General features: G+C 41.9%; 1 protein-coding gene across 4 annotated transcripts in view; it reads right to left on the minus strand.

Moving 5' to 3' along the window:
* LOC107080046 (ankyrin repeat domain-containing protein SOWAHC) overlaps nucleotides 1-14,158 on the minus strand; it is a 103,531-nt gene that overhangs the window by 16,056 nt on the left and 73,317 nt on the right. For 2 of the 4 annotated variants that reach the window (XM_069181199.1, XM_015368513.2), the window contains exon 6: nucleotides 13,808-13,930. The exons of 1 other annotated variant lie outside the window; for it this stretch is intronic. In XM_069181199.1, the coding sequence (XP_069037300.1) occupies nucleotides 13,808-13,930 (123 nt within the window). The remainder of the gene's footprint in view (nucleotides 1-13,807; nucleotides 13,931-14,158) is intronic. One more of the 4 variants, XM_069181198.1, reaches the window with a different exon arrangement.

The following is a 14,158-nucleotide window of genomic DNA, read 5'->3' on the forward strand; positions in this document are numbered from 1 at the left end:
CTGAAATTCTTCTGTTAATAAACAAAAACTATAGCACTGCAGGCAAGGGACACAGACATAAACTTTGCGAAGCACAATATGTATTGTTCTTTGAAGAGAAGAGGTATTTTTAAAAGTAGGTACCAGGAAATTACAATATATAATTACAAACAATCATCATTTAAATCCATCTCTCATGGAGATGAGAACGTTGCACAGCCCGCATGAATCGCCTCTATTCTGCTTTTTAACTCCAACTGATATGTTTGAAAAAACTCTTCAAATGCTACCCTCTCCTGGAAAAATGACCACAGGAGTGCGGATGAAAATATGAAAACTGTGACTGAGCTTTTAATGAAATCTCCAACAATACTAAAAATAGAGGAACACTGAAAATAATTAATATAGTACAAATATAATTTTATGTAGTGCCTTTCAAGATATAATCTCACATTTTTATACAAGTAAACAAAGCAATGGCATAAACTGAAGAAGTACTCTATAATAAACAATATAAACTCAACAAAATTTAAAAGCTAGAGTATTCATGTACAGTTTAATACTGATAAATGTAATGACTGACTCAAACAAACAATAGTTTGGAGATTATCCCATGATTTTGAAGCAACAGAACAAAAAGCTTAGTCCCCCAAGCCTAGTTTTAAGGAAATAGCCATTCAGGGCAATTGGGCATAATTAACACACTGCTTTTAAATGCTTCCCTTTTTGTTGCAGATCTTCACATTAATAGTGAAGGCCAGCCGCACTAAAATAAACGGTGGTTAGGGACTCTGTATTAAAATATGTTCGTATTGTAAGTTGCTACTGTCCATACACATTAGTGTTTTAGTGAGGAATTTCCCCCCAAAAAAGGCTGACACACACCTATATATATATTGCTTTGCTTAAAGCACAATTTATATCTGTAGCTCCCCTTAGTTTATATAGTAAGAATTGTGATCATATGAAAAAACAAGCATTTTTGTGAAATTCAGGCCATGTAGAATTTTGTTAATTGACCAGATTAGAGGATGAACAAAGATGACCAAGATGGTGATGACAAATGAGGGAATCTCATTTGCAAATTATTTGGGAGGAGTGGAAACAAACACTCAATGTATGTCACCTACATGAAAGACATCTGCAAAAGGGTCTCCTGAAGCAGACTTATTGTGTGTTATCAGGAGCACGCCAATTAAATCCACATTCATTTCACCTAAAACACTGATCTTTCATCAACTCTGCTAGTCCATGTTAAGGTCCCTAGGATGTGGGGAGATGTTCAGGGCATTGACAGAGCTCTGCACTTAAGTTAAAGGCAGCACTGTGCACAGTGGTTCTGGACCCAGAACTAGAAGGAAGTGGGTTCCAATCCAGACACTGCTGCTGTAACCGTGAGTGAGATACCTCACCCCAATTACTCCAGTAACATACGCAGCTATAGAAGTCACCTGTCAACCAAACATCTATATGTATATAAAGAGATGGAAGACTTACCCCCTTTTGTTAGCACAATGTGGAAAGAGTTGTCAGCCAGGGGTAGGGATTGCAAAATTGAAGCATTAGAAGAAGAAGACGGAAATTTAGGAGGTGGGGTGGATTTGGGATTTAGGGAGGGAAAGCACCACTTGTCAGAAACTGATAATAGACAGCAATGTCTCAACTATACAGAGTTGCCTTCCACTATGATACAGCAAAGGAGGACAAAACAAAAATGGTTTTCAGTAGGATTGTAACTTTCCAATTGCATTTAATGAAATAATTTTGCTGGTGTTGGACCACACTGTCACCAACTGTCCTTCTGAAGCAGCTTAACTGATGATATGCTTTTCTTAAGGGGTGGTGACATGGAAGCAACCATTAGGTATTAGATTATTTTAAAAGCCTATTTTATTTCTGCAATCCCTGAGCCTATTTGAAAACCATCTTTGATTTAAATTTTATTTGACCACTTTTTTAAAAAATAAATGGGCTAAGAAAAAATGAGAGTTTGAAATAAATCTCATTTTAAAAAAAATTAGAAGCTTTTTTTTTTCCTTTGATAACGTGAAGGTATCTTGATACTTGTGTAGCTGACATATGACAGTATTGACACAAAATACTGGGTTGCTAAATTGAAAACCAAAAAATAGCCCTTCATATTTTAGCCAATTTAATTTGGTTGCCAAGGAGTGCAAGGTATTATTTATGCAAAACTACAACTAAAGCCACACACAGGGAGTCTCCATTGTGTTTCTCTGAGTGCCAAAGGGCCATAATTTCAAGACGTTTTAGTCTTTAGCCCAAGAAATGTGATGACAACCAAATGTAGATTACCTGGGTCTAAATAAACACAGTTCAACAGTAAAGTGCTTTCAGAAATTTAAAACTATTCCTTGAATGTTTGCTGCATATCCATTTTTACAAATGAAGGCACAGCCTCTCTAATGATAACCTTTTGCATTAGAGTTGCTTTAATCCATAAATTAAATAAATAAGAGGTTTTTTTTAAAATCTGCAAAGTGCAAAAGGTTAGATTCCAGAGATGTAAAGAAAGTGTTTGCTTTAACTGTGCTGAGATAAAAGGGAGGCTTAAACTCTGAGTACATTGCGCATAGATTTACATACACTGTGGGATTAGAACCACCTACTTCCATCCTAGGAAGGACTTTTTGAAGTTGAGGACGGGAGAGTGGAGATCTTTTGGCAGAGTCCTGTTTGATTCTGGTGGGAGATTGAACCTTAATCCCCCTTCCCGTTCTCACCTTCTGCCTGATCCACTGGAGCTGCTTATCCGATCATGCAGGATCATTATCCAATGAATTCCCTTCATTAATTTCTCTAAGAAGATTACAGAGTGCTTGTTTGTTGTTGTTCAAGCATCTGATTTCCCTAAGCTCTTTGTTTTTTCAACTGGTTTACACTTTAATGCCCTCGATTGAATTTCAGTGACAAGGGATCTACTTGACCCAACAGCAGGGCCATAAGATGGGTGTAGCTACAGCGACCAAATGGCTTCCTCTCCTTTGGAACCTTTCTTAGGGAGGTATGAATGACAGCCGCTAAAATAAAGAAGAGAAATGCAAGAAAACTGCATGGTTTTGGGGATGGGAGCATTGTTTTTGGCTCCTAATAAAAACTCTGTCACGTGCAGTGCCGATAGGACACCAAGAGTCTAACCCGAAATCTATTCTGACCAGTGGGTTTGTGAAATTTCAATTCAATTTAATCTTAATCATGCACAGATACCTTTGACTTCTGCTTTTTCACGCACCCATATGTAATTATGTAAGATACTTCTACTTCATATCGGATTTAGGAATTGAATACAAACAGTAGGATGACATTTAGGGTTTTCTGTATTACACTGAAGTGATACAGCATTTTACATTTGCTACAGCACTACAGGAAAAGGGGGAACTAAGGCATCACATTCACTCATGCAGATGAGCCAAAACGCTACTACCCACAAGCTTCCTTATACAAGGCTTACCAATAAAGTGCTGTAAAGAGACAGTAGTGTTTCACAGAGAATGCTGTTTTAGGCTGCAGGACCACCAGAGTGAGTCTTTTGGCATTGCTTTATATTCAAGGCGAGTTATTAGTGCAGCCTAGAAACTGTGCTGCATTCTGGTCACAAGGGTGAGCAATTCTGGCTGATCAGTCACAGACCCCCTGAGGATGCCTGGGGACCTGTCAGCTCTGTGTTGGGCCAGCTGGGAAGGGAGGAAGGAAACTACCTCTATCAGCCCACAACTGCAGTACTTACAGAGATAAAGTCCTGAGAGCACAGAGTGGGGAGCGACAGTGCCACCAGACATAAAAAAGAGAACAAAAAAAGACAGGTTGAAAGAACAACAGACTGACAAAAATGGCTCTGATGTTTTCCTAGTGCAGCTACAGGCCACTCACTGCTCAGTTAGGGTAGAGGCCCGGAGCTCTGGTGTCTTTTAGAGTAGTTCAGAGCTAGCTCCACACAACCATAGCCCAGCACTGCACAGAGCTGGAAAACCACAAGATACCACACCAGCTCTTTCGACCTCCATATAATCAGAATTTGTGAAAACCGCTAAAGGTATAACAGAATGAATACATAATTGGAGAGAGGCAAACAATCATATGTCAAAGCTATTATCAAGCATTGAAAAGCTGTTTCCCTTTGCCAAAATGAAAAAGAATGCTGTCACACTGAAAAACATGTGATGCGTGACAAGCTGCGTGTCTTTATTTATTAACCTGAAGCAGTGGTGAGGGGTCTGGACTCATAACTGAGCTTGTGGTTTCAAATCCCACTGCTGCTGTACCCTTGAGCTACGTGATTCAGGTATTCAGCTGTACCAATAGATGCAAATGTTAGAGTTCTAGATAAAAGCATCACCCAAATAAATTAGTATGAATTCTAAACAATGCGGTAGTTTAGTCAAATTCTGGTAGCAATGAAATAAGCTAGTGAACATAAACGGGTTTTTAATTTGATACTTTGGTATTAAATGACACAGTAGATGGCATTAATCCCGTCAGCACCTTGCCTGGCTGAAGAAATGACAGCCCTGGCCTAAAAGTCAGAGCTATCGCAAACCCTCTCACGAGGAATGAGCCAGGGAGCTGTTCCTGGGGTGCGGTTGGATTCAAGGGAGGGGAGCTAGAAAAGATGTACGCAGCCAGCAAGTATTTATTCATAAGAGAGCAGAAGTGTGAGATTAAAATTGAACTTCCTCCTCAACTACTGTTCAATTACACCATTCAGCAAGCAACATGACCTTCCCTGACCACGCTACTATTACAATAAGATGCCCTTCGCTAGTCAATGAACAAATCACTAGAAAAGCGGAAGTGTGTTCCATGAAACAAATTGCACCAGGCTACCTTGGAGCTCATGTCACCAGACCAAGTGTACAAGCAGCACACTGCAGACACTCCTTCCTGTGGCACAAACCTTCATCCTCCAGACTCCAAGATCAAATGCCGCTTACTTAGGCGATTGTATTATATCATGAGTCCACAGTATTGATCAGACATTAGTCTAGTCACCAATGTCTGATTGTCCAAGTGTTCTGGAAATCTAATTTAAAAATATTCTTAAGATCTCGAAAAGCCTGTGTGGCAAGCATTGTGGCCCTGTAGTAATGCCCCACTAATTCAATCAGGAGGTGAGAGTTATAATGCCCACTGTCTTGGGGATAACGCTCCCGGTCAGAAAAATCATTATCATGACTGTCTTTACTAGATGCAGTCTAATAATCTTCTGAAGCTGACATACTGCAGCAGACTCCAAAATGTTGCACGTGTAAGAAAACTTACACAATATATAAAAAACAGTCTATAAAGATATATTAAATCCTTAGAATTAGATGCACATTGATTGAACTTTAATCTTACTATTTATTATTCTTACAAGTGTCTTCTTTCAACTAGAATGATGAAATCCTATTAAGGTCAGGAAATATACACTGAAAATAAGGCTTCCAGTGTATGGAGGAATCTCTGAATAAAAGCAGTGTTTTGGAAGTGTCGTCCTGGGAATCAGGTTGCTGAAATCATCAATCTTACCGATTGCTGCTATGGCCTGCCTGTACCACAGAAATCAAAGGCCAATCTCATAAGAGACAGACTCAGCCACATGTGCTGCCACAGGACGGCTGAGCGCAGAGTGCAGAGCTGGGAATCCTCTATCTGTGCCAAACAATTCATACAATTAATTTGACAAAGCAAAATGTAATTGATTGATAAGGGCACAACAGCTTGAACTAACCTCCCCAGTTACATTTGTCTTTCAATCGAGACAGGCACAGTAGATGCCATCAATCCCATCAGCACCTTGCCTCTTGTCTGGCTTGGGATCAAAATGTAGGCCCTTGAGTATCATCATTATCAACCTGAGAGAACTGAATGTGAAAAGGTGCCACTAATAGGACCTGCTGTGGACATCACATCTTAAACCAGATCAGGCAAACAGGGCAAGGCCGATCTTTAAGGTCAAGCCTGAATTCTTTTTCTATTTGTCCTCTTTGAAATAACATTCGGCGACAAACAGGGAGCAAAAGCCTTGTAAACGCTCTTGTGAATCCGTAAAAAGAAAAGAGAAAGAAAAAGAACCTGCTTAGTCTCTGTACTTGGGCTGTCGTTTTTGACAGGAATAAACAAAACCAAACCACAGCTTGAGCAACCCTCCTCACTTCACCCCTGAAGGAAAAGGAATTAAATGAGGTTACTTCACTGAGTCTACCATTTCTACCCCTCCCAGCACTGAATAGAAGCTACAGTTACGGTACAGGTGAAGGGTTTGTTTTTTTATTATGTTTCTCTGCAAGAAATAGGGCTTCGTTTGAAAATTAATGAACACTTCACTCTGCATAAAATTTATAAAACAAAAGTTCTTCTTTATTTTACTACATAATGTCTATTATTTCTTCTTTTTAAAGAATAAGAAGAAAAAGTGTGATTATATAGTGCCTTTCATCCTGACGAATCCCTGAGTGCTTCACACACTGACCAGAGAGGAACACGGGCGTCACGACACTGGCGTCAACTCCCTTACACTTACGAACAGATGACCAGGGATCTCTAGTGACCCTGTGGTCAGGAGCTCACTTTAACACCTCATCTGAAGGACAGTGCGTCCTGCAGCCAGGTATCCCTGGCCACGTACTGGGGAGCTGGCACAAGAGCGCCACCTGATGGTCCACCAACACCACATTATAACACCTTCTCCAGGTCCCATACAGGAATGAGATCATTTCATTTTTTGACAACTCCTCTAGTTACCATCGATACCAAAATACCATTGATCATTTAAAATACTAACTACCCTGCAATACGCACGACAGCACCTTGCACGTTTCTATATTTGTTACCGTGGTGTGAGCCCAATACAGCCCAATCCCTTGCTCGCCGATTCCCTAACCCAACAACCTGTAAACGTCCCAGCACATTTTACAGCCGCCCTCTGCAGAAGTTTACAGCGGATCGGATGGTGCAGCTAATCTGCTGGTACTCCAATGGCCAGAGGGAGGGTAGGCTGACCTCTGCCTCGGAGTTTAAATCCAGCAGCAACCGAAATTCATTTTCAATTTACTTTCCGACCGTTTTAAATGGAAGCACGCACGTGTGTGTGTGTGTGTGTTTTTTGTGTACGCGCTATGGAAATATAGGAGCGGTGGGGCAGAGATTAGTTTATTGAACCCTGTTCAGCCTGCAGAAGGCTGGAATGAGGCCCTCTTGAGTCCTTCCAGGGAGTTACCGGGGGCCCTTGGGGATGTGGCCTAATCGAATAAAATAATCTTTGCTGGGAAGATTAGGAAGGTGGCTGCAGCGGCAGAGCACCAGCAGAATACAAAAGCACCAGCAGCCCCCGTCAGCTGCTGGAGGAGGCGCTTGAGGCAGTGGGAGAGGCTCCCTGATGGGCTCACCCTACTGATCCTGCAAATTTGGTAAACTTCATGGAAATTTAATAAGTGCTGCTGCTTTGTGTCTGCCTGCAGAGCAAACAGGCTGGTGCTGTAAGGCACATATGTGATGATTTACAGCGAGCAGGGTTTTTTTTTTGGGGGGGGGACTCCCTGTTATGGTTGCAAAAGAAGCAGCAGCAAGCCTGAGGCTTTCCATCTTAAGCCAATATGGACTCTGCGCATCCGAAAAGGTAAACTGTGCCTAGAGGTAGCGCCAAGTCGGTTGTTTTTTCTTCCTTCCTGCTTTCGAGAGGATGCTTCGCTGTCGCTGTCGGACCACAAACCGCCTGGACCGAGAAGGGCTGCATTCCTCTTGCCCCAAACTGGTCCGCAGCGAGACCCCGTCCGATCTCACAGATGACAGCGCAGCTCCCAACCCCCGCATTTCAATACCTGGCCACCAGCGTCGCAGCGACGCGCCGAGGCCCAGCGAGCGGAACGAACCCGGTGTGGGAAAACAAAACTTCGCTGACAGGAAAAAAAACCACTCAAAGAATAAACTTTACATACACGTCTTCATTTATGCCAAGGCTGCCTGCCACTATATACAGTAGCTTAGGTGTACTGATGTATAGTTTTGGAAACCCCATCAATTTAGGAATAATTGCAGATATTTCTGGGAAACGACTGTAGAGGACTGTACCCTGCTCTCCCAGAGATCTTCAAAGTGAGCTGTCAAGCTTGTATTTTTGGATTTTGGCACATTTGTTCCGGGCAAAAATAAAAAAACCCTGCCTTTTAATATGATCTAATTAATAATGATGAAAATGTTTGCCATGGCTCCTGTGAAGTGCTATTTCCGAGGTTGCCAGTAAAGCACAAAAGCTTAAAAACTGCACACCCGTGTGTGGACAGACTCTGTACATATTTGTTGACTTGAAAGGGTCTGTATACGGTATATCACACTCCCGTTCTGACAGCATGGCTGACGACAGTAAGAAATAAACTTTCCTGCATTTTTAAGCAAAGCAGCCTTGAGGTGTTTATCGTTGTTCTGGTGGGTAACAGTACAAACAACACCAGGCAGTAGGTGCGAGTGGCCCTGCGGACAGAGCCCGCGGCAGGCCGTGGAGTGAGGGGATACTTGCTCGCCGCCCGGCAGCGGGGGCAGACGCTGGCTAATTAACAACACGTGAGGCCGCGGAGCGCGGGGGCTGGACGGGAAACCTGTGGGGCGGGTCGGCAGAGCTGGGAGCTGAAGGGAAACCGGAAGTGGCGGTTAACCCCTTTGCCACATGGGCACAACCTTGATCTGAGAGGCACGCACCAGCGCCAAGCGGCAGAGCAGCCAGGCAGTCAGTGCGGTTCAATCAATTAACACCACTTTGTCATTGCTTTCAGATTTCTCTAGGCACACCTATTCTGGGTGCACCCGAAGCCGGCTTTTGACAGTATCCAAACTGAAGCAGCTCCATTTGAACTGACGTTACAGTACATTTCGCGAGTACATAAATAGCATCCCCGCACTGTGTATGGACGGAATTCATCGTAAATACTTTCACATCCTGCCTCTCTTTTAATTTAATCTCTTTAATAAGGACCATACAAATGCTGCATTTAAAGAAAATGATAAGATTTCTGCCTCACAACTAGAGTGGTTCTAGAGACTTGTCCTAATTTGTAGGTGGACAATAACTTTCAGTGATAATACATTTTCTTCATGATATTCAAAAGTGTAGAGATTCAAACAGCACAGTACAGTACCCAGAAGAGTTCTGGTTAAGTACTAGTACATATAGTGCAGAGCTGACTAAAGAAAAGAAGTGATCAAAGCTGACATGTCTTGTTCTGATGGGGCTGTTTAGCAAATACAGGCTACATATTTATCCCATGTGCTTTTTTTAACTAATGATTCCTTGATTAATTCAAAAATAATCTCTTTTTCTTTATAATCTTTCTGTCCTCGGTTAATACACATTGTGTGCTGTTGGGAACAGAGGGGAGAAGTAAAATGCAAGGAGCTCTGGGGGTGTATGGCTTTGTAATTTCATCCTTGAAATTCGTGATTACAAACAGGACAACTTTTTTAATTTGCTCTATTGTCTCGATTCCCTTGGCTGACAGTCTGCTCTGTGAGCTAGGCCTTTTAATCAATCACCTAGATAATCAAATGTCACTGGCTATCTGCTCCATGTAATTACTTTTGCAATTAAAAATCAATCTCCAGTCACCCTGTCTAATTAGAGGGATGGGCAGATTTTCATCTGGATTGATTTTTTAATAAATATTGACTTAAAATGCCATAATCCCATCATATTCTTTCATTTTCTTGGTATTTTTTTAAAAGAAGCAAGCAAACGCCCGAATCAACACAGAGGAGGATTCAGGAGACATCAAAGGATTTTCTTACTTCAGTCTCCCCGGAAAAAGCACTGTACCCAGGAAGGGTTTATCTGGTGCTAATGACACCACTCAACTGCCCCCTGCGCTGGAGAACAAAAAAAAATGGTAGACTAATAATCTACACAGCAGCACACGCTTTCATTAAAAACACATTTGCTGACAAATATAACCTCATACACAGAGGCAGAATAACTAATGATGGCCCCTCCAGATGGATAAAAAACACATTTATAAAAGTCCCAGAAATTCTGGGGAGGGTGGGGGGAAGAGAAAGAGTGCCTTGTTTTCATGCTGCACTTATATCGAGTGACACATTGTATTGAAACTCTTACACGGTTCCCTCACTGTATTGCACTCTCCGACTATAAATCAGCCTGACTCTGGAATACCTAGAGAAGATAAAGGCACCCAGGGAGTCTCACGACTTTAAAATAATTGTCACTGTGGACGTTTGTGTCCGTATTTAAAGAACATCATAATTATAGTTTTATCTGCATGGAGCCCCTCACAAGCAACAGCTCTGTATATTTCAGCGAGGCCTGGCCTTCCCTATTGTGTCACTCCTTTGCTATTCAAATCCCATCAACTTCTCCAGCTTTCACCATTGCTCTCAATCCTACAGCTACAAGTGACAATGCTTTAATTAACATTTCCTCCTCCTGCTTCTCCTACACTTCCCCTCAAAAGGAGGCGTGCAGGACCCCTGGCTGAGCAGAACTGTCTTACCTCTCACACTGTGCATTGACACCACCATCGTTTCTCAAACTTAAATTAAATGTTAATTAACATTACCATAGGAAAAGGAGTTTAGACATGCGACTGAAGCTTCTGCTGCCTTTTCATTGTTTGGCTTTCACTGTTTAGAGACATCTTGCAGTCAGAATGATGCAATTCTTCTCCTGCACACAATAGCTGGATGGAAAAAAAGGCTTAGTATGGACAACCAAAAGAATGTCGCTTATATATATATATATGTAATGTGCTGGTAAATATTTGGAATATGCGGAAAACACACGATGCAATTAAAACATTTCTTCAGCAATAGGAGAGGATGACTACATTTTTGTAATTCTGTGCACTTCAACAACAACAATACATAATTACAAAGGTGCTGCTGACCTACATTCCAAAAAAGAGAATGAAGGAAGACAGTCCACACATTTTTCTCCAACGAGTGTGATTGGCCAGCAGTCTTCACTGATCACTTGTAGGATAGAGCAGCAATAGACATTTCCCTTTGCACAAAGTAATAAGAGCAGCACTTATCGCTTGTTGCCTCAAGCCAGTTGCAAAGGAAATTAGAAAAGTCCAATGAAGCCGAGAAGTAATTAATCATCATAGAGTGGAACCTGTCAAATTGGAGGGGTCTTTCAACTGATAATGCTGCCCAGCACAATTTAGACTGATAGAAATTTGATTTCTTTTACCTCTGGCAAAAACAGAAAAGACCACAGTTAGCACAACTGTGGCCAACCGGTCTTTAACGATTGCCTGCCCCTTTTAAACCTGATGTCCTTATCAAGTTTAAGTGTCTCGATCAATACAGTTCCTTGCTGGTGTTCCAGAAATAGGTGGTGTTGGTTTTTTTTTGAATTCTTGCATGCTTTTATTATACTGTTCGTTTACTCTGCTTGTGCAAACTGTCGCCCAGAAAACAGAAAAATAATAAAGTGCATATATATATAATCTGTACAAACGTGTGGGTATTTGTAGTGGAACCTGAATTATTGAAGATATGACGCCAATCATGCAAATCACGCCTGCAGCTTCACTAGACGGCAAAGACATTTATTTGCCAATAGACTATCAAGGTATGTTATGGAGTTCTGCTATTTTAAAATTCTGCAAGGAAAGACCAGGTCAATTCAAATAAATCTCCTAACCCGGAACAAGGACCATCATTACTATAATCTGTATTAAGAATTTAATAATAAGAAAAAAATAATGAAAGTGGCAAACCCTTGAGACACCATCCCACTACTTAGGGTAAGTTAAGAATTCTACTCTCCTTCTATTCACTGAAAACCATGCGAGTCTTGGAGATTGAGTTTTTGAGGCTCTCTATGACGGGGTGCTCCTATATCACATATGCGAACAGCAGAATGGAAGCCACCAGTGGGAAAGCGTCAAACCAATGCAAAGCTGTCAATTAAAATAAAATATTAATGGAAGGCTCGTTAACTTATGGCTTGTGTTTTTAAGCACTCTCTGAGGAGGCCGGGGTTGAGTTTGGGAACTGATAATTACCCCTAAGTAAATTAAATGGAGAGAGAGAGAAAAAACCCCCAGCAAATTACAGCAGAGGCTGACTAAAAAGCAGAGTTCCCACAGACAACATGGCCTCCCCCGTCACACCGCCCGTGAACCCACACGCAGGCTGGCGGTTCTTTCACAGGGTCAGGTGTCTGCCACAGGGACACACTCCGGAATGTTTTGAAACAATGCTTTAAAAGCCAATTTCCAAACGGAATTATTGACAGATTGGGCGTCAGGTGCAAATAAACGTGATGACTTTTAAAAATCCCGCACGATAACAGGACCCAGGCTAAGCAAACATTGCACGCGCACCCTGAAACGCAAGATGAAAGAGAAACAGCTGCTCTGCTGCGGTCAGAAACCCTTATCGCCTGACCAAACCTTTGTTAGGCTCGGTAAGCACAAGTGGGCCTACGCTAGCGGCAAGTTCAAAGCCTTCTCGCCCTTTCTTTCCTCTTGGTATAGATAATGCAATCAAAACTCATTCTATCCCTTGAAATATTCTGACGAACATGATATCGCTTGACCTCCCTGCACCTGTAACCTCTGTGAAACACTTTGGGAAGTGCCTCTTTATTGTTTATGCTCTTTATCTCCAATAAGGCTTCTGTATTTTTCTAAGCATCAGCCATGTGTAAGGGGGGAATCTCTCGGCTCAATCTGCTGCGCTACAGCTCGTAATTCCTCTGTTTTAAAACCCTCCCAAGAAGAGCATGTACACCCCCAGGCATAAGGACAATCAAGCAAGAGAACAGGGGATGCTTACACATCTGTTCACACATTTACAGATGGGATCTGGATATAGAGGGCTGAGAAGAGGCGAGGTTTGGACTGCACTGGACTCTGGGCCACAGGGGCCAAAGGTTCAAATCTCAGGTGGGATGCTGAGCTCTAGAGTGAGGTACTTCACCCCACTTGCTCCCCTAAAACACCCAGGGTCATCAGTGTAATTGAGGAGCTGTTTTCTACTGACTTAACTGATAAAATAAGGCAATAAATGGAAAAGCCACAAGGACAATTTGGACCTCAAACGTGCCAAGGGAAACTTGAAAATCTTTCATTGGAAGTTCCTCTCAAAGCCTCTCTGCCGTTCCAGCACTATTTTCAGATTCAGAGAATCTGACAATAGCCATTATATGCAATTGCTTTTATATGAAAAAAAAAACATTTGCTATAAGCCTTGGAAAAAAAACGAAACTGAAAAACCAACTGCTGCACAGTGATTTTGATTGTCGCGACCTTACTCATTCCTATTGCGTGCTTGTTACCTTCTGATGCAAAGCAAGGTATTAGATACAGATTTCCCCTTTTACTGTTTGACACGAGCTGCAAGTTTTATTATAGGACCTGACACGCATAATCATAACAATAAGTATTTGCATAGATGGGGAAGAGTAGCTATGTTTTGATCCACTTGATTATGGTTTTCCCTAATAACATGGACATTGTTTCAACATGCTAACACGCTAACCCCCAGAGCTGTGTCATTTTCCTGGGGGGGAGCATTAAAAACAGCTGGCAGGCATTTGCTGTGTAACCGTTTGAAGCTTGTTCTCATAAAACAAATACATAAAAAGAATAAAATAGCACAGTGAACAATTTTCACAAAACTGCACACTTGCAACCACGGACGTTTAGTAAACAATTAGCTGTTTCAAGTGACAGATTAAACCCAGATTGGAAGTGACTGAGAAAACAGGATAATGTTTCTCTAATCAGTTTTGTCTGAGAAATGCAGATTGTGAAATTTTCCAGCTACTTCCTTAGAAAAACGCACTTCACTTCTTATTAGCTATGATTACCTTTTTGGACGCGAGGCTCGGGTCCTGCCTGAGCAGCTGACTGAGGGCGACCGTGTCGCCCAGCGAGGCATGGTGGATCCAGACCCGTTCCAGAGGGTCCAGCTGCAGCCGGGGGAACAGCGACTGGAGGCGAGGGGGGACACCCGACGGACAGCGGCGAGAGATGCGGGGTATCGCACAGCCAAAAGGGGGAAAAAAAATCCAGATGAGAGAATCAGACTTTTTTATTACACAGGAAAGGAGGAGAGAATCTAAAAATCCATGCTACATGAAGAGGCTGTTGGATTTATTTCTTGTACAAAGTTTCCAATAAAATGATTCCTTTGTTATGCCAGGTAATAGATTTGAAAA

This window comes from Lepisosteus oculatus, chromosome 20 (assembly GCF_040954835.1).
Source record: "Lepisosteus oculatus isolate fLepOcu1 chromosome 20, fLepOcu1.hap2, whole genome shotgun sequence".
NCBI lineage: Eukaryota > Metazoa > Chordata > Actinopteri > Semionotiformes > Lepisosteidae > Lepisosteus > Lepisosteus oculatus.